At 36.6% G+C, this 18,767-nt stretch overlaps 1 protein-coding gene across 24 annotated transcripts in view; it reads left to right on the forward strand.

Moving 5' to 3' along the window:
- The window catches only part of si:ch211-212d10.1, a 43,361-nt gene extending 26,976 nt beyond the window's left edge, over positions 1-16,385 (forward strand). For 6 of the 24 annotated variants that reach the window (XM_087304223.1, XM_087304208.1, XM_087304225.1 and 3 more), the window contains 5 exons: positions 12,165-12,273; positions 12,359-12,515; positions 15,361-15,481; positions 15,584-15,811; positions 15,912-16,385. In XM_087304223.1, the coding sequence (XP_087160349.1) occupies positions 12,216-12,273; positions 12,359-12,515; positions 15,361-15,481; positions 15,584-15,811; positions 15,912-16,106 (759 nt within the window). In that variant the 5' untranslated portion in view covers positions 12,165-12,215 and the 3' untranslated portion in view covers positions 16,107-16,385. Of the gene's footprint in view, positions 1-9,462; positions 9,568-12,164; positions 12,274-12,358; positions 12,516-15,360; positions 15,482-15,583; positions 15,839-15,911 lie in introns of all 24 variants that reach the window. The other 18 variants (XM_087304209.1, XM_087304218.1, XM_087304207.1 and 15 more) reach the window with 8 other exon arrangements.
- Positions 16,386-18,767: the final 2,382 nt, after the last annotated feature.

Consider the following 18,767-nt stretch of genomic DNA (forward strand, 5'->3'; position numbering starts at 1 on the left):
TCAACCCGGGCTCATTGTGGAAACGTAGCCCCGCGGACGTTTCTGTGGACCGCGAGATACGTCCCGGGAGGTATGTATTCTTGCGTTTTTTGTTTTCGCGGATCCGCGAGAGGCCGCTGTGCGCGCTTTTTCGCGTCTCGGGCACCTCTCGGGAGCGCGCGCCGTTCTCGCCCATGCCATTCTCGCCCGAAAAGTCGTCGGCCGCCCTCCTAAGCAAACAAACTGGTTTCATCGGGAAAGCCCTCCGAGCCGTAGGCCGGCGAGCGTGAAGAGGAGGAGCGGAGCGGCGCCACACCGCCCCGCAGCGTTCGCTCGAAAAAAAATAAACGCGTCCGTACGTACCTCCGGCCACGTAAATCGCGGTCTCCAAAAACATCCGCGGGGCTACGTTTCCAGAATGAGCTTGGGTTGGTCCGTTTTAAAGACGAAATGCAGCCATACGTACTTCTGACTACATAATTTGCGATCTCCAGAAACATATATAAGGCTACGTTTTCAGAATGAGCCTATGTTGTGTATTTTTTTTTCTTTACCTGTAAGAAATAATCTTTGTATGTGTCACCACACAAGGTATCTTTAAAATATCCTAGATGAAATTATAAGGCTAAATCTTTCCCAGAGAAGACAAAGGTGTAACTTTCTTTCGCTCACATGACTTACAACAGCGAGGGTCAGACTATCAGTTACTGGCCAATTGGCGAGCAATGCACAAAAGCCAATTTTTACTCACATTTGGCACTTGCGACTGTTAATTTTGGACCCTGGCATTCTGGTTCGAAAACCAGATGAAGCAGGTTCTCTGTTTACAGCGCCATTATTAAAGACATGAGATCATGCACAGTTGCACATTTGATCCTTGCCAGAGCTAATAAAAATGCACTTGATGTACTCATTTTGTAACATCAGACCTTCAACCGCAGTTTGTGATGGATGTCTTATCGCTCTGAGAGGAAGAGAGAGAGACAAATTGGTGTATAAGAGAGAGTGTGTCATGGTCCAGAGGAAAGTAATAAAACTGTACAAAACATTAAAAATCGGCCCGTGTGCTTTGGCTGATATGCGCGGCTCACATATTGCTTCATCTCTGTCATAGCTTCTGAATGTATCCCAGGTAAACCTCTTTAAAATCTTATTTTCTGCTTCGGTATGTATGACTAAACTGGCAGACGGAGTGCCGGATGAACTTAATAGCTCTGTTCCACTACCTAGTGAGCTGCCTACTGCCTCAGAAATGATGGAAGCTCATCAGTGATTGATTTGAAATGCCCTACATAGTCAGCACGTCTGTAGATCATGCTAAACATTCTCCAAACATCACACTCATGAGAGACTTGACTTGGATAAAGTAGCCAGTTTTTAGTTGTACCTAACTATTTTTTAATATTCTGTAAATTATAGGTGTAATTACAATCAGCGTTTCTCTTGGAGTGCTATTCAAATAAGCTCATTGCATTCTTGGATTGCCTTCTTTATGAAGAATACGTGCAGTGATGCTTAACGAACTTTCTTTATAGGAAGTTGCGCAATGAAGATGCATTTGGAACTGCTTTTGAACTGAACAGAGATAATAAAACTTTAGATGACCTAAAATACAGTTGTGTAAAACCTAAAAACAGTTGTATTAAATGCTACAAAAAGATTTAGGCATCACTGCTAGCATGTTACTAGCATGTTTGTAGCATGATGGAATTGGAAGTTATTACCAAGAGAGTATCTGTCTGGGATGTACTTAAATATTTTGTTATGTTAACGGGGCGTACTGACAACATTGTGATTTGATAAGTCAATTACCAAAATTGATCAAAATCTTACATAATTGTGTTAGCTGGGCTACTCGTATTGCATTTGACACATTAGTAGCATATTTTAGCGCACGGTTTACATGATTTAGTGACATTACAAGTAATGATTTGCTAGAAAGTAGCATGTTGTTAGCATATTGGTAACACTCGATTAGGTAGCAATTAATTATTTTATCACGTTAGTGAGACATACTGACAACGTTGTGATTTGGTAATAGGATGATAATAGAATGACCTGCATTTGACATTGTGGTTATGTTGTCTGTTGGTGAGTCACAAAATTACCAATGTTGCATAACTGTGACATCGTGTGTTAGCTGGGATGCTAGTATTGCATTTGGCACATTAATAGCATATTTTAGTTCACTGTTTACATGATTTGGTGACATTACAAGTAACTTGTCGCTAGCGAGTAGCATGCTAGCATTTTGGTAACAATCATGCGGGTAGCATAACATTCTTAACTTGGTTAGCATGTACTTAGTATGTAGTTATGATTTATCAAACTGCTAACATATTCTGTGTAGTTAGCATGTTTGTGACATGATGGAATTACCAAGAATTTACTAAGAGAGTAGCTACCTGTCTGGGACATTCTTAATTATTATTTTTTTCTATTAGTAAGATATACTGACAACATTGTGATTTGGTAATGGGATGATAATAAAATTACCAGCATTTGACATTGTGGTTATATTGTCTGTTGGTAAGTCACGAAATTACCAAAAATTACCAATATGTTAGGTAACTGCTATATCGTGTGTGTTAGCTGGGATGCTAGTGTTGCATTTGACACATTAGTAGCATATTTTAGTGCACTGTTTACATGATTTGGTGACATTACAAGAATTGTGTCGCAAGTTGCTAGCATTTTGGTAACAATCAGGTGGGTAGCAAAACATTTTTAACATGGTTAGCATGTATTTAGTACAGTATGTAGTTATGATTTGTCATACTAACGTATTCTGTGTAGTTAGCTTGTTTGTGACATGATGGAATCACCAAGTGTTTACTAAGAGAGTACCTGTCTGGGACATTTTTAACTATTTTGTTACGTTAGTGGGACATACTGACAACATTGTGATTTGGGAATAGAATGGTAATAGAATTACCAGCATATGACGTTGTGGTTACGTTGTCACAAAATTACCAAAAAATACCAATATGTTATGTAACTGTTACATTGTGTGTTAGCTGGGCCGCTAGTATTGCACACTATAGTAGCATGTTTTGATTTGGTGACATTACAAGTAACGTGTCGCTAGCAACTAGCATGTAGCTAGCATATTGGTAACAATTAATCAGGTGGGTAGCATAACATTCTTAACATGGTAAGCATGTATTTAGTATGTAGTTATGATTTACCATACTGCTTACATATTTTGTTAGTTAGTATGTTTTAGCTATAAAGAAATTAGCAAGTTCAATTTTAAATAGGAAAAAAAATGTAACTATTTTAATATTTAATTACTGCAAATCACTGATTCCAATTTTAATTTGTAAAGCACATTGCTGTTTCCAGCATGACTTACTATATTTTAGCATGTTGCTAACATGTTTCTTATTTGTAACATAGCTAACATATAAGCATGATTTACCACAAAGTTTCTTTGTTGTAGCATGATGCCAGTTTATTGCTAACATATTTTAACATCGCTTTCATACTTAGCATGTTTCTAATATGATTCAACATGTTCTCCTAAAACAGGTGAATTAATTCAAATACTATACTATTTTTAAACAATACTATCAGTGTTAGGGGTAACCCATTACAAGTGTACTGGAGTTACTTTTTAAAAAATGTACCGTGAATTACTTTTGAGTTTAATTAATTAACTTAAAAATATATATATTTTTAATATTCTAAATGTATGGAAGAAAAGTAAAATGGTGTAGAGCTCTGGGCTCAGGAAGTTCTCAGAAGATAACATTTTCCTATTATATTATTATTTGTTGGTTTTTTTAAAGGTAAATAAGGGTGTGTTGTCAATTGCAGAGCTTCTCGATTAAAAAAATAATAATAAAAATATATAAGTAAAACACAAAAGGAACTCATTACGGGTTTGCGTATTTAATAAACTACAGCAGTTTGCGTTCATTAAACAGTAAGATTGATTAATAAATCCATATGAAATAGTCCCTTTAAAAGTCATGTCTCGCTTTCAGTTTCAGGCTGTGGCGCATTTTTGCACTCACACTACAAGCGTACCGCGCCAAAGCCCAAGTGAACCGCGCTTAGGCACACCTCTTCCAACCGGGCCAGGGCCGGCCAAGTGAATCGTGCTTGATCCGGGAAACTGGCCTGGGTACGGTACGGAGGACATAGTATGAGTAGGCCCTAAGACCTATTTTTTTTATCAATTTACCTATAGCGCATACCTGCCAACATTTGTCACCGAAATTCCGTACTGTGGTGTTAGTTACTGTGTATGGACTGGGTTTCGGGCAGCCGCTGCAATCGGATACTATACCAATGCTGAGGAACGGGTTGAAATTACTGTAGTTTTCCAGGAAAAATAACAAAACGGGAGGGTGGCAGGAGATGGGTCTGAAATACGGGAGACTCATAAATATGCATTTGTATAATGTATAGTTGTGTATATGTATAATGGCTTTAGATTTTGAAACAGAGCCAGTATGACAGACGTTTTTGCAATGAGTTTGACTTCATTTTTGGTAGCGCAGCTTACCACAGTACTTATGCAAAGTACAGTGACCCTGAACTAGGTGTCAAGGGCACTTGAGCTCATGAAAAGACATCAACTTGCCTGTCTAACCAAGTGAAAAGTAATATCAAACTCTGGTGTTTGTGTTACACCAAAGGTCATGTGTGCTAGATTTGAATAGTGTAGGGTTGAACAGTGTCAGCACATTTTGTGCGCAAAATACCTCTGCTTTGTGTCAGACACGCATTGGCTTTTTTGATTTAAAAATAAATGCTCATATTTTTTATTCTGTCAAAATAACAGATATAATTGCGTTGGCAGGGAGCGTATTCCCATGTTGCGTATCCATATCTCTCAGGTCTATGCAGAATAGCGACAGCAGGTTTTATTTGAGAAGGGGTTTAGGCAGAAATTCACTTTAATTTGGATTCTTTGAAAGGAGCCAAAATGAATGTCCTCAAGTGCACATTTTTAAGTGAGGCATTTAGGAAAACAAGATCAATTTAACTGATTTCTTATAATCCAACATTATTTTATACCTCAAAACAAAATTTGACCATTCAAACATCATTTTAAAATAATTTCAGAAAGTTTTACCTACGATTTAGTGTTTAAATCTAAATAAAACATCTGTCACTTCTTACTCTTTTACTTTTCCTTTCAGCTTGTCTTTTAAATCTTGTATGATTTTCTGCCTTTTGGGGAAAACAAAAGGAATTTATGTGCTCTTTCACATGCAATAAAAGTGGATACTTATACTTACTGTCAGGCTCCAGAAGTTAGAAAAACACCATCAAAGTTGTCTGTGTACGCTTGTGAGCAATTTGATAGCTTTGTGTGGCAAACAGATTGAAACTGAAACAACTTTCAATGAATAGCGGCGTAAATTGCTCTGTTTTTTGCCCCCAAAACACATCATGTCTTTAGAAAACCATATCAACGAGTCGTATACTTTTATGGTGCTGTTTTATCTTTTAATAGGCTGGCTCATCACTCAAATGAAACACCTCTGTTTCATTCTCGGACAGATGAAGAGGATCTATTTTATGAGTAATAATGTTGGTGAGATACATATAAACTTAAAGGGTAAATCAATTTACAAAGTCGTTTTGGGGGAAGCAGCAAATTTGTGGATTTAGTGTTACGAACTTACATAGCCATGTCTGGAAAGTGTTGTCGCTGCTTTTTTTCTTGCCTTTCCTACTCTCTTCTGCTGTTGAGGGTAAAGAAATGAGCTCCGGGGAGGCATACCAAGGGTCACAGACAGGCCTTGCATGTCAAAAGGCTTACTCATGACCATGTATATTTTCACACATTTACACAGTAACACGTAGCAGTGTCTGTAGAAGCTTTATCAGGCGATCTTCTTGGAACTGCAAAAAAAAAAAACACAGATTTTAAAGACAGATTTTGTGTGTGAGTGGAAGATGCTGATTAAGACTGAATCTGATACTACCGGATGAACATCTTGCTAGTAACATTTTGGACTCCATTCAGAACTGACTTAAAGGGATAGTTCACCCAAAAAATGTCAAATTCGAGTGTGTCCTCGCTGCAGCCTTAGACGTACTGTAAAAGTATAACTGTAATGATAGGTTCAAACCAAAAGTGAAATTAAGGGTTCTTTCACACCTAGACTTTTTGCTTCGGAACCGGTCTTGTTTGCCCAGTTAGTGCGGTTCGTTTGGCATATGTAAATCCAGCAATCCTGCTCTGATGCGCACCAAAACAATTATTCTGAGATCGCTTGAATGAGGTTGTCTCGAATCGATTGAAACGAACTCTGGAGCGGATCGATTGTAGTGAGAAAGCAATATGATCCGAGCCTGGTTATACCACTGTGTTTTATGGATATGTAATAGGTAGGCCCATACACAGAATTCAGCTGATTTTCCGCAGATTTCTGCAGATTTTTTGCCCATCATTAATTCTGTTTATTTACTTGAGTTAATGTTTAAATCTAAATTCATTCAGTTTTTAATTTAATTACAGCAATATTATTGACTATTATGAAAATGTTCATCTGATATATGTACAACACAGTTTGTAAATTAATATTTTCTGTCTTTTAGTAAAGATATTATATGAGAGACTTGCTTTGTTTACCAAATGAAGTAAATCTAATTGCATTTGCATTTTAAAAATTAAATAAAAGTTATAAAGGTTTTACTTTTTATTTCATGTATTAAGGTTTTAGTTATGATACTGAAATCCGCAGATTTTTACCAAAATTCTCTGCAGAAATAGCAAAAAAACAGCAGATTCCCTCTGGCCCTGGTATATATGAAGAGAGAATTACGAGTAGTACAGAAGGTCATTCCAGACATCCCAAGTCTCCCGGAAGTTTCGTAAGTCTCCTGCAAAAGAGACACTCCCAGATGCCCGCAAACGAGTGATAATCTCCCAGAAATCACGCTATGTTTTATGTTAAATATGTTTTATGCAGTAGATGCCCTTCCAGCAGCAACCCATTACTGGGAAACACCCATACCATCTCGCAACTACACACACATACACTACGACCTATTTTGTTTAACCAATTTACCTATAGCTCATGTCTTTGGATTATACCTGCCAACATTTGTCACCGAAATTCTATACTGTGGTGTTAGTTACTGTGTATGGACTGGGTTTCGGGCAGCCGCTGCAATCGGCTACTATACCAAAGCTGAGGACTGGGGTGAAATTACTGTAGTTTTCCAGGAGAAATAACAAAACGGGAGGGTGGCAGGAGATGGGTCTGAAATAGGGGAGACTCCCAGGAAATATGGTAGTGTTGGCAGGTGTATGCTTTGGACTGTGGGGGAAATCGAGCACCAGGAGGAGACCCGCGCAGTTCAAATAATTCAACTCGATTGGAAAATTTGCTTTAAAGTCTCTAAAATCACCATTCTCCCTCAAGTTTGAACTTCAGAAGATCATCTGGAACTTGTCTATGTCACTAAATGCATTAAGTTGTTTCCTTGTGATTGGCTGATTCTCCTGACCTCTCAAATGCATTATCATTTCAATTTCAAAGTCTTTCACATGCTACTTTGTCATTTGGAAGTGACCTGTTGACATTTTCCTTTATTGTTAATAATCATGATTTGCACAGTGATTGATGGACTTTTTACAACTGCCGTTTTTTTCCCTTTACTTCTATCATGACGTCTAATTGCTTAACCATCCCATAGTCAACCCCCTGGTTCTAATAAAGCTGACAGTCTGCCGGTAAACGCTCTTTCGGACACCCCCTCCTTTCTGCTAGTCCGCTCCAAACCTCCTCCTGTAATACCCATTACTGTTCGCGACCCAGTCTTCTGCGTGCAACCCATCTCTTGCTCACCGAAACCTCGGTTGCGCTTCATTCACAATAATTATAATAACGTCTTGTGGTTCAGGTATGAGAAGAACATACCTCAGTCTAGACGTAGGAAGTTTCTTAATGGGCATTCCTGTGCTACTGCTTGGCTATTTGCATGGCTAAAGCAAGCATATAGCATTACAGCCTTTAGGAACTATGTGACCACATCGCTAATATCAGGAGTACTCAAAACAGGCTTTTGTTGAATGCGCTTTTTATTACAGCCATCAAAGATTTGTAATGAAAGCCATAAAAATGGATTTCCTGTTTTGGAGAACTCTACAAGGAGCTGCAAAAACTCTGGCCAACTGAACTCTGTTGTGGGGTAATTATTTTATAAATAAGTATGCGTTTAGGATGATCATGCCAACACTGCAAATCCGCCAAGAGAGTCTCTTGGTTAAATGCCATTTAGCTGATGTAACTCTACCGTGCCATCAAGTCTCACTTTGAACATTATATAGTGACAAGTTGATTCATAAAATATGACTGTAAAGATTTTCAGTTTTACAGGTCATGGTAAAATGTTCTATTACATTATTCTGGTCAGTAATTGTACTTTCCACTTTCATCCAACTGACAGTGGAGTCTCCCTGGGATTTTACAAACATACATCATAAGGCTCAATAGTTGGAGTTTCTATGTAGAGATAACACATGTGAAAAGGGTTTGGTCTCTGTTGCACAGTTTGCTTGCTCATTTATTCCCAACAGATAATGGTAGAGTAAATTGGCTTGCTCTTCTTGAAGGAGGCTCGAGGCTTGATTTGAGCTCTGAGATCAAACCCCTTATGAGTGTACTTCTGAAGAAGAAAACTGAGCAAATAAGAGGAGTACAAGGGGAGGTGGAGGGATGGCAGGAACTGTCAACTGAGATGGCTGCTGCATATATATTTATGCTTTGTTATGTAGGCTTTACAAATAACTATATTGAAAATTTATTTCATTTCTGTCAAATTCTGGAACACAAATTGGCGGATTAGTTTATCAACAAGCTTGGGATGCAATTCAAATACTCAGAACAAGAGAGATCTTTAAAAAAAAAAAAAAGCTAATTAATTTTTAAAAGCTGTACATTAAAGGCTAGGTTACACCAAGCAGATGGGTCAGCCGTTGGGCAGCATTGGGCCATCAGTGGATGTCATTCAGACTAGTTTGTTTGGTGTGTTTCACATGTCTATCCCATTCTCATTCTGAATACGTACCTCTATATACATATCTGGGTAGCGCCAAATACATCCCAGGAACTACGTTTTTTTGTTGTTGCAGTTTTTGTTTTCGCACATCCACCAGAGGCTGCTTTGAACGCTTTTTGAGATCTCAAATGTCTCTCGCGAATACCATTTGCGCCTGCTCTTCTTGTGTTAAACCACCAGAGGCTGCTGTTCACTGACTGTTTGACCGATTGTCTGACCCACCCTCCACCTTCCATAAAAACAACCAACTGTATTGATTAATGGGCCAACACCACTTCCCTAAACCCAACCAGCAATTTTCAGAAGCAATCCAGAAAAAGAAAACCCTTGTCTGATTGTTACCCCGTTTTCAGATTTTACCACATTCTCACCCTGTTATTTACTTGTTTATTTTATTTTTTGGATTCTGTTTTCATCCCACCTGCTTTCTGAAACCGTTCTTTACCGGACTAGAACTGTGTCATCGGGGTCAACCCCTCTCTGTGTCTCAAGTCTACCGACGTGCATGGCGAGCTAACAGGACAGATTGGTAACAGCAGAAAAGCGGTCCATACGGAGGTAAGTTGTCAGCTGGTAAGCGTGAAAAGGAACGGCATCACACCCCCCTGTAGCATTCATTTTAAAAATGAAATGCAGCCATACACACTTCTGGCTACACAATTCACAATCTCCAGAAACATATATAGGCCTACATTTTCAGAATGAGCCTATGTTGCACAATTCACCTGTTGGGTTATTCAGCAACTAATAACCCACTTGAGAATAAAAGTGACAAAACAAAGCAAATGATTCAAGTCAAGAGGAAACACGAAGAAGCTTGCTAGAATTTGACAAGTACTAGGTGTAGTTCACAAGTTCTAGTTTCCCTTACCACAATGAGAAAACAGGTTACTACTACCTAGGGGTGCAGAAAAACACATCCTCTCAAGTAGGTGCAGAACGCAACCTATTATTACACACCATCTAGATGGTGCACAACATGAAAGAAACAACACAAATTCATTAATTTTATTTTCGGCTTATTCTCTTTATTAATCTGGGGCTGCCACAGCGGAATGAACTGCCAACTTATCCAGCCTTTACGCAGCGGATGCTCGTACAGCTGCAACCCATCACTGGGAAACATCCATACACTCTCATTCACACACATACACTACGAACAAATTAGCTTACCCAATTCACCTGTACCACATGTCTTTTGGACTTGTGGGGGAAACCGGAGCAATCCCTCAAAAAAAATATGAAATAAAAATTTTATAAGGGTTTAAATTCGGGAGCTGACAAGGCCAAAATAACAAACAAAAATCCCTACCTTACCTGATCAAAAATAAAATAAAAAATAAAATAACTACACTAGTTACCTCACACACAAAAGCAGAGGTCAAAAGGTTTTACAAATAAAACGGCGTCAAAGTACCACAAACAAAGCAAACACAAAACAAACAGTACTCACAAATCTCAGTAGTCACAAACTTTAACACATACAAAAAGTCCACACTATCCAACATACAAACACTTTAAAGTAGGGATGGCTGATGTCAAACGTTTCGTTGACGTGTCGAGATCCTGAAGCGCAAGTGTTTCAAAACACTGTACCGAAGACCTGGCGAATGCGCGTTTGTCTCTCCACTCCACTAAATCACTTGAAGCCTTGACTCTACAACATGAGGATTAAACCTTCACTTTGCTTAACTGTTTCCTTACTGAAGCTGTTCCAGAGCAATACATAAAAGATGACCACTGACGGGTTTTGAAACATTTAGAAGCTTCGACACATTTGTTTCAACTGTTTCAGTGTTTCATGAAGCTTCACTTTGCCCACCACTACTTCAAAGAATACAAAGCAAGTGACCAAAACAAGATGGCCGCCAAGCATACCTGCCAACACTCCCGTTTTTTCTGGGAGTCTCCCGTATTTCAGACCCATCTCCCGGAAAACTCCCAGAATATCCCCCCACCCCAACAGCTTTTTGGTATAGTCCCCATGCACACTGAACACAACGCGCAAACACCTTCTTACACACTCTCCACTTTTCACTTCGCACGCAGCTCTGCCGCACCACCACCTTACGCTCTTCAATCGGAAATAGCAAATCAGATGTTTTTCAGTCAGAGTAGAGAGACTTTACAACCTTATGGTGGTAACACTATTGTTTCAGTTATCTGTCACCCATTTGATGTGTTCACATGCAATTTTTTGGTCCAGATGGGAGCAGACATAGATGATACAAGTTGACAACAAGGTTGGTTTTTGTTGGCACTTGATCTTTGGCATCAGCTTGATGTGTCCCGGCCTTGAGAAAACTAAACAACAGTGCAAAAGAATGTCACAACCTCTGAGCAAAGCCCTTTAGACAAGTGTATCGACAAAAGAAAACAAAACATTCAATAAAGGTTTTGGATTAGACATTTGACAGAGCAGGCCTTTGACTGTCGGCTTCAACACCTGTAATATCCACCTCTTCGAGTGAACCTCGAAAAGTCCTGAAAAGTCATTGTTTATGCAGAGGTTAAATGCTGAGGGTCTCTACCACCACAGCAGATGAGGACACTTGAATGAATTGAGGATCTTCTTGAGCAACAAGGAAACACAGAGAACATTCTGTGCATAAAAGCATGCACGCATACCCCAAGAGGATCAGCGTACTCCAATGGCTTCCACAGTCTCCAGATCTCAAAAGAGTACTTCTGAGATTGAAATAAGGGTCATATTCATACCAAGAATGTGAAGCTCATGGCGTTGAATGATGCTACCTTATCAAAAAAGGCCAGAATCTTATAAAAAAAAAATTGTTTATGTCACTAAGAATACAGGTTGTTCTGGGGACATAAAGATTTAATGAAGCTGAACACCATAATAAAAACAGCATGAAAAGTGAACACAAAACAGTAAACAAAATTGTTTTTACATTTCAGATAGGGAAATTCTCAGAACAACCAAGACTGCCACTATTCGCGTGTATTTTTTGATATTATCAGCAATGAGTGAATGAGGTGTAAAACAGGAAAAAAAAAATGACGATAATCACTACTGATCTATGATCAGCTCTTCCTCTATTAGTCTCTAATTGGAAAGCTGTTAAGTCAGTGAGACTGATCTGGATGCAGTTCATAGAGTAGATTCTATCATTACGGTTTTGCACTTCCTATAAAAGCAGAGCTCAACATATCTGAGCTGCACACTGAGTGAAACTGAGCTGTCAACGATGAGCATCATTTGGCAAACCACTAGTCTGCTGCTACTGCTGCGTTGCTGTGCTCCAGGTGACCATCATTTTAATGATTACAGCAGGTTATTTATCAGAATATTCCACTGAATTGTTTGAGCTCTAAAAATTTGTTGTTTTAGGTTTCTGCATGCGAGATGGGATTGTTGGTGGGAAAGTGTCCATTCCACACAGTCGACCCTACATGGTCTACATTAAGGACTCAAATTCAAAATTAGCATGTGGCGGTTTTTTGATAAGAGAGGATTTTGTGCTCACAGCAGCCCACTGTAAACGAAGGTAGGTGAAACTATATATTAGAACTTTGTCAAAAGTTTACATTCTTAAACATGAGGCTGTTTTTTTTTTCTCGTTTTGAATCAATGTTATAGGTAAACAAGATTTTTGCTAATCAAAAAACTTTGATATTTGACATATTTAGAATAGTTTAAATTTAAATGACACTTTTCCACTTTAAAAACCATTTATAAAATAGGAAGCCTCCATGGATGTAAAAGGTTATTTATAGAACTACGTGCCAATTACATATACGTACTGACTTAATGCACATAGACCACAACTTACGCCCCTACAGCTAGGTAAGGTCTAGATCGGTTATGCGGCCGGCCGGAAGTGTGATATGCACATCAATATAGCAGCATTTATTTTTGACACTGTATAACAATAATTGATATTTGTACAGTACTGTGACGGTTAGGTTTGGGGTGGGGGTAGGTGTAAAAAAATACAATTTATTAGGTAATTTAATAGATAACATAAATAATACTCGGTACAACTACTGTTTTTATAGTGATGTGATGGTTGGGTTTAGGGTTGGGGTGGGAGTAGACGTTAATAAAATTTAATAAATGGGAAATGTCATAAATAATATAAATAATTCTCATTAACTTCCGGCGGCAACCATATCCGATCTAGCAACAACTGCAAAAAGATCAACTGGTGGACACATTGACTGTAAAATATGTGGACGTAGTATCCGTGACGTCACCCATAGGTTTATGAAGAACCCAAAAGAAGAGAAAGGTCATTTAATAATGATAATATACAGCAAGATGTTTCTGTTACTTAAAAAAAATTTTTTTTTTTTGGTTATTATAAATCTGCCTCTACTAATAGAAATGTTTTATTTTCCTGTTTTTTTTGCAAGAATTTACTCATTATTTACATTGAATTTCATTATCTAAAAACAAGAACGCAAACAGAGCTATTTCATTTTATAATGACTTTAATTTATATATAGGATGGGCCATTTATATGGACACCTTAATAAAATGTGAATGGTTGGCGATAGTAACATCCAGTTTGTGGCACATTAGTATATGTGAGGGGGCAATTTTTTCAAGATGGGTGGTGACCATGGTGGCCATTGTTGCCAGCACCTGAATCTACAGATACTGGAAGCCTGTGCATTTCTCCTGCGGTGTTGCTATCAGTGTGGGAGAAGAGGGTTGCATTGACAATCCAACACAATGGGCAGCACATTGAACACATTTTATAAGTGGTCAGAAACTTGTTAATAACTCATTAAGGAATGAAGTTAATTAAAATTCCCAATAAGTTTGATGTGTGGGCCAGACAGAATCTGCGGACATTTTTTGCTATTTCTGCGGAGAATTTTGGTAAAAGTCTGTGGATTTTTGTGGAATTATTCTGGGAGTATCATAACTAAAACTTTAATATATGAAATAAAAGAATATATCTTTTTACTTTTTATTTAATGTTTAAAATGCAAATCCAATAAGATTCACTTTATTTGGTAAATAAAGCAAGTTTGTCATATAATATATCTAGTAAAAGACAAAATTTTACTGTACAAACTGCACTGTACATAAATCAGATGAACATTTCTACATTAGTCAATAATATTACTGAAATTAAGTAAAAAGGATAAATATAGATTTACACACATTTACTCAAGTAAATGAACAGAATTATTGATGGGCTATATCTGCAGAAATCTGCTGAATTCTGCATGTGCAGATTCCGGGTGGGCCTACAAATGACCCTCTTCCTATTGAAAAAAAACAAAAGTTGGATCCAAGATGACCGACTTCAAAATGGCCACCCATCTTGAAGTTTGTCCCCTCACATGTACTAATGTGCCACAAACAGCACATTAATATCACTAACCATTCCCATATAAATGGCCCACCCTATGCTGTAATTGATTCCTAAATGTCTTACCCTCAAGTTTATATCATGTTCTTTATTTTTTTCTTTTCTTTCTTTCTTTCTTTCTTTCTTTCTTTCTTTCTTTCTTTCATTCTCTTGTAACTTTTTTCATTAGATTTTTTCATTATCCTAGATCGGATATGGTTGCGGCCAGAAGTTAATGAGAATTATTTATATTATTTATGAAATTTCCCATTTATTGTGTTTTAATAACGTCTACTCCCACCCCAACCCTAAACCCAACCGTCACAGCACTTTAAAAACAGTAATTGTACAGAGTATTATTTATGTTATCTATTAAATTACCCTATAAATTTAATTTATTAACACCTACCCCCACCCCAAACCTAACCGTCACAGTATTGTAAAAATAATAATTATTGTTATACAGTGTCATAAAAAAATGTTGCTATACTGATGTGCATATCGCACTTCCAGCCAGCCACGTATCCGATCTAGACTTGATCCAACAGCTAAAAATGTTTATGGATTATAACATCTAAAGCTATTTTTTGTGAAAGAAATCAGCTTTTTATTGACATTTTACTAGTTTAAACCAATGTATTGTATAAGAAATAAAATACAGCATTACAACATTACAGATCATTTATCACATCAAACTAATACAAATTACAAATGAAGTCACTTTTACAAAATCAAAAGTTTACTGCTAATTTACAGATATTATTTACAGTGTGTAGATAGACAGACAGACAGACAGACAGACAGACAGACAGATAGATAGACAGACAGATAGATAGATAGATAGATAGATAGATAGATAGATAGATAGATAGATAGATAGATAGATAGATAGATAGATAGATAGATAGATAGATAGATAGATAGATGGATAGGCAGACAGACAGACAGACAGACAGACAGATAGATAGATATTTTCTATAATTTTGTAATTTTTTCTTCTGATATCTATTTTTTTCCCCACCTTTAGTCATCTAAAGGTCTATTTGGGGGTCAATGACACCCACATTTTACCTCACGGCATCGAGGTAGAAGCCACACCACATCCCAAATTCAATAATGCACCAGGCGATGACATCATGCTTCTAAAGGTGGTTCTATAATCTATAAGCTTCATTAACACCATAGCTACAGTAATAAAATAAAGTCTTTCTTGACAGTAAACAGATCTCATTTTGCATCTTCTCTTTCAGCTTAAGACGCCGGCAACCTTGAACAAAACTGTGAATATTATCACCTGGCCAGAATGTGAGAATAAGGAAATCTCGAAAGACTGCATGGTCTTGGGTTGGGGCTGGCAGGATTATGTTGACGGGTGTCCATCAAGTGTCCTCAAAGAAGCGAATGTGACTCTGATAGACTTTAAAAAGTGTGGCACTAATTACACCCTTTGCACTAACGGATCAATTGGACCAGCAAAGGTATTTTAGATGATTGGACCAGCAAAGGTATTTTAGATGATACCAATAATTCATATTTATGCTTATGTAATTAATAATAATCAAATGATTTCATCCACAGGGAGACTCTGGAGGTCCACTTGTTTGTGGAGATGCTGCACAGGGAATTGTGTCTTTTTACACAGAGTCATCTGGAGTATACCTCACAAGATACACTCGTATTTCTCACTACCATCAATGGATTGATCACATCATGAATAAAACTTATCAGCAGCAACTGAAGACATGGAGGGGGAAGTTGTATGAACTCATTTAGTTGTTTGGTCCAGAGTTAATCATTTATGTTTGGTTTTAGTATTGCGGCATTAAACGTGATGTATATGCAAGTTAAAAATATATGTTTATGTGAAACCATTCAACTGATTCAAAAAGCAATGTTTTTTCCTATTTCTAATAACTACTGAGCATTTGTGCAGCTGCAGGGCACCACTGCCACCTTGTGCTGAAAGTGTATTTTATAATTGCTGAAAAAGGATGTTTAGGAAAAATGTGTAATGCAGATAACAGAATAAAATACTATAAAGAAAAAACCTTACTGAATTGATTTGTCGTTTACACATGATTGTAAAGTGAATGCTCTTCTACGCCATTCAGCAATAATAATAATAATCTTCAGTCTGAAAATATCTAATTTATACTTCACCTACAGCGATGTGCTTTAACACACTGTAAAACCCCCTAAGTTAACTCAAACTGGTTGAAGAAATCGGTTGCAGCAAACCATTCCAGTTTTTTTTTTTAAATGGTTTGAGTACTGTAAGCTTATATATTGTGTCACATACACATATATTGTGTGTTGAAATCATCAAACTTTATTAGTAACTTAAACAGATTAAGTTCAGTTTTCAAATCACTATTAGTTCAATTACCTTAAACTGGTCAATTCAGTTAAAGTCCAAAATTTATGCGTTACCATAACTCTTCTTCATTGAGTTATTTTTTTTTTATTTAAAGTTAAACTAACTTATTTCATTTAGTGATTTTCACTGTTAGGCTTTGCACTGTATCTGTACAAAAGACTAATACAAATTTGAAGTGTTGTTTTGACGTGTGTTTGAATTACAACTGACCAAAAAGATTATTAAAATTATGTACAATACGCTTTTATTAGATAAGTACAGTTTGGGAAAGGTTTCACTATATTGTTTGAGAAAACTGTTTGCGGCAAACCATTTAAGTTTTGAAACAATATGGTTTGAGTACTGAAAACTATATGGCTATATATAGAGCCTTAAACACTGTAATTTTTTTTTATCGTTAAATTACAGAAATCCATAATTTTTTTTGTAATTTACCATCTGTTATTTTACGGTACATGTCTGTAATTTAACGGCCATTATTTAAATTTTTTTCCAGCACCCCCCAGCTGCCAGGAAAAAAAAAAACGTAAAATTACAAAAAAAATTTACAGTGTACACATATTGTTTGTGTTGATAATTTGTGTTATCAAACTTTTAGGGAATTCAAAACTTAAACATTTTAAGATGAGTTATCAAATCACTATAAGCTCAACAAATTAAGTCCAAAGAACTATAAAACAACTGGAAAGGTTTGGTATTGCGACTAGTTTTAGAGATAAGTTAACATAAAACATATAATTAATTCATTCATAACTCATTCATTTTGAGTTCTGCTTAATATAATCCATTCATGAGTTACCATAAGTCTTTTTCACAGAGTCAAAGTAACCTTTTAAAGTTAAACTACCTTATTTCCTTTAGTTAGGTTTTACTGTGTATTTACTCTTACAGCTCATTTCAAATGACAATGACCCAGTTTCGTCTTAAAGGAATAGTTCAGCCAAAATTTCATTATTTCTCACCCTTTTACCTGTTCAAAACCTGTTTGAGAGTTCTGTTGAACACAAAAGAAGATGTTCCCAAAAATGCTGGAAAACTGATAACCATTGACTTACACATTTGCTATATCTTCTGTGCTTCGCTAAAATAGTTGGGTTAAAAATACCCCAACATATAACTCAACCATTTTAGGACCTTCCCAACTATGGGTTATTTTGATTAAATGTTTTGTTTTTTTTTATTATTATTCATTCTGGTATTACTATTGCTAATATTACTAGTACTACCATTCATTTTATATCATGTCTGTGTAAATAAATAACCAATTTCAAAAATATCGAAAATGCTTTACTTTCATTACATTGTACGTCCCAGACACTTAAGGATTTTTATTCATTTAATATAGATCCGCTATGAAGCGCACGTTTGTATTATCAATAATTAAGAATGCTGGTGAACCGGAAAAAAAACAAAAACGACTCGTAGAGGTAAATAAAAACTTTACAAAGCAAAAACAACGTTACGTATGCATATTAATACAGCTGTTCTGTGTCAGCTAAAGCAGGTGACTTCTGAAATTCAAAAATTTTAACCCAACTGGTTAAGTTATTAATACATACACCAAATAAAGGTTAAAAATAACCTGCCAAAGCACCATATATTTTTAACACAACGTTTTTAGAGTGTGGATGTCAGTGGTTTTCAGATTTCTTCAAAATTTCTTCTTGTGTGTTCAACAGGATAAAGTTTTTGAATCCCTTGAGGCAGATAAAATAGTATATTTAAAATTTTGAGTGAACTACCATTTAGGTCTCCTCCATCTCATCTCCATTAAATGAAACAGATTTTTTATTCTGGATTAAGTGATTTAGTTTATGAGTAATTTTATTGGAAATATACGCACAAACTTGAAAAAAATGTAAATCAATTCATAAAACCATTTAGGTGAGACAGCAAATGTACAGTTTTTTATTATTATTTAACAATGTCAGGAATGTATTGTCACTGTCTTGCCTTCTTAATTCCTGTCTATTTTCTGGTCTTGTCCGTTACAAAAATGAGCTTCAATAGGGCATACAAAAGGTTAAAGCTGATCAAAAGACTTAGTCTAAAAAACG

Source organism: Danio rerio, chromosome 22 (assembly GCF_052040795.2).
Source record: "Danio rerio strain M-AB ecotype USA chromosome 22, GRCz13ab, whole genome shotgun sequence".
Lineage (NCBI taxonomy): Eukaryota > Metazoa > Chordata > Actinopteri > Cypriniformes > Danionidae > Danio > Danio rerio.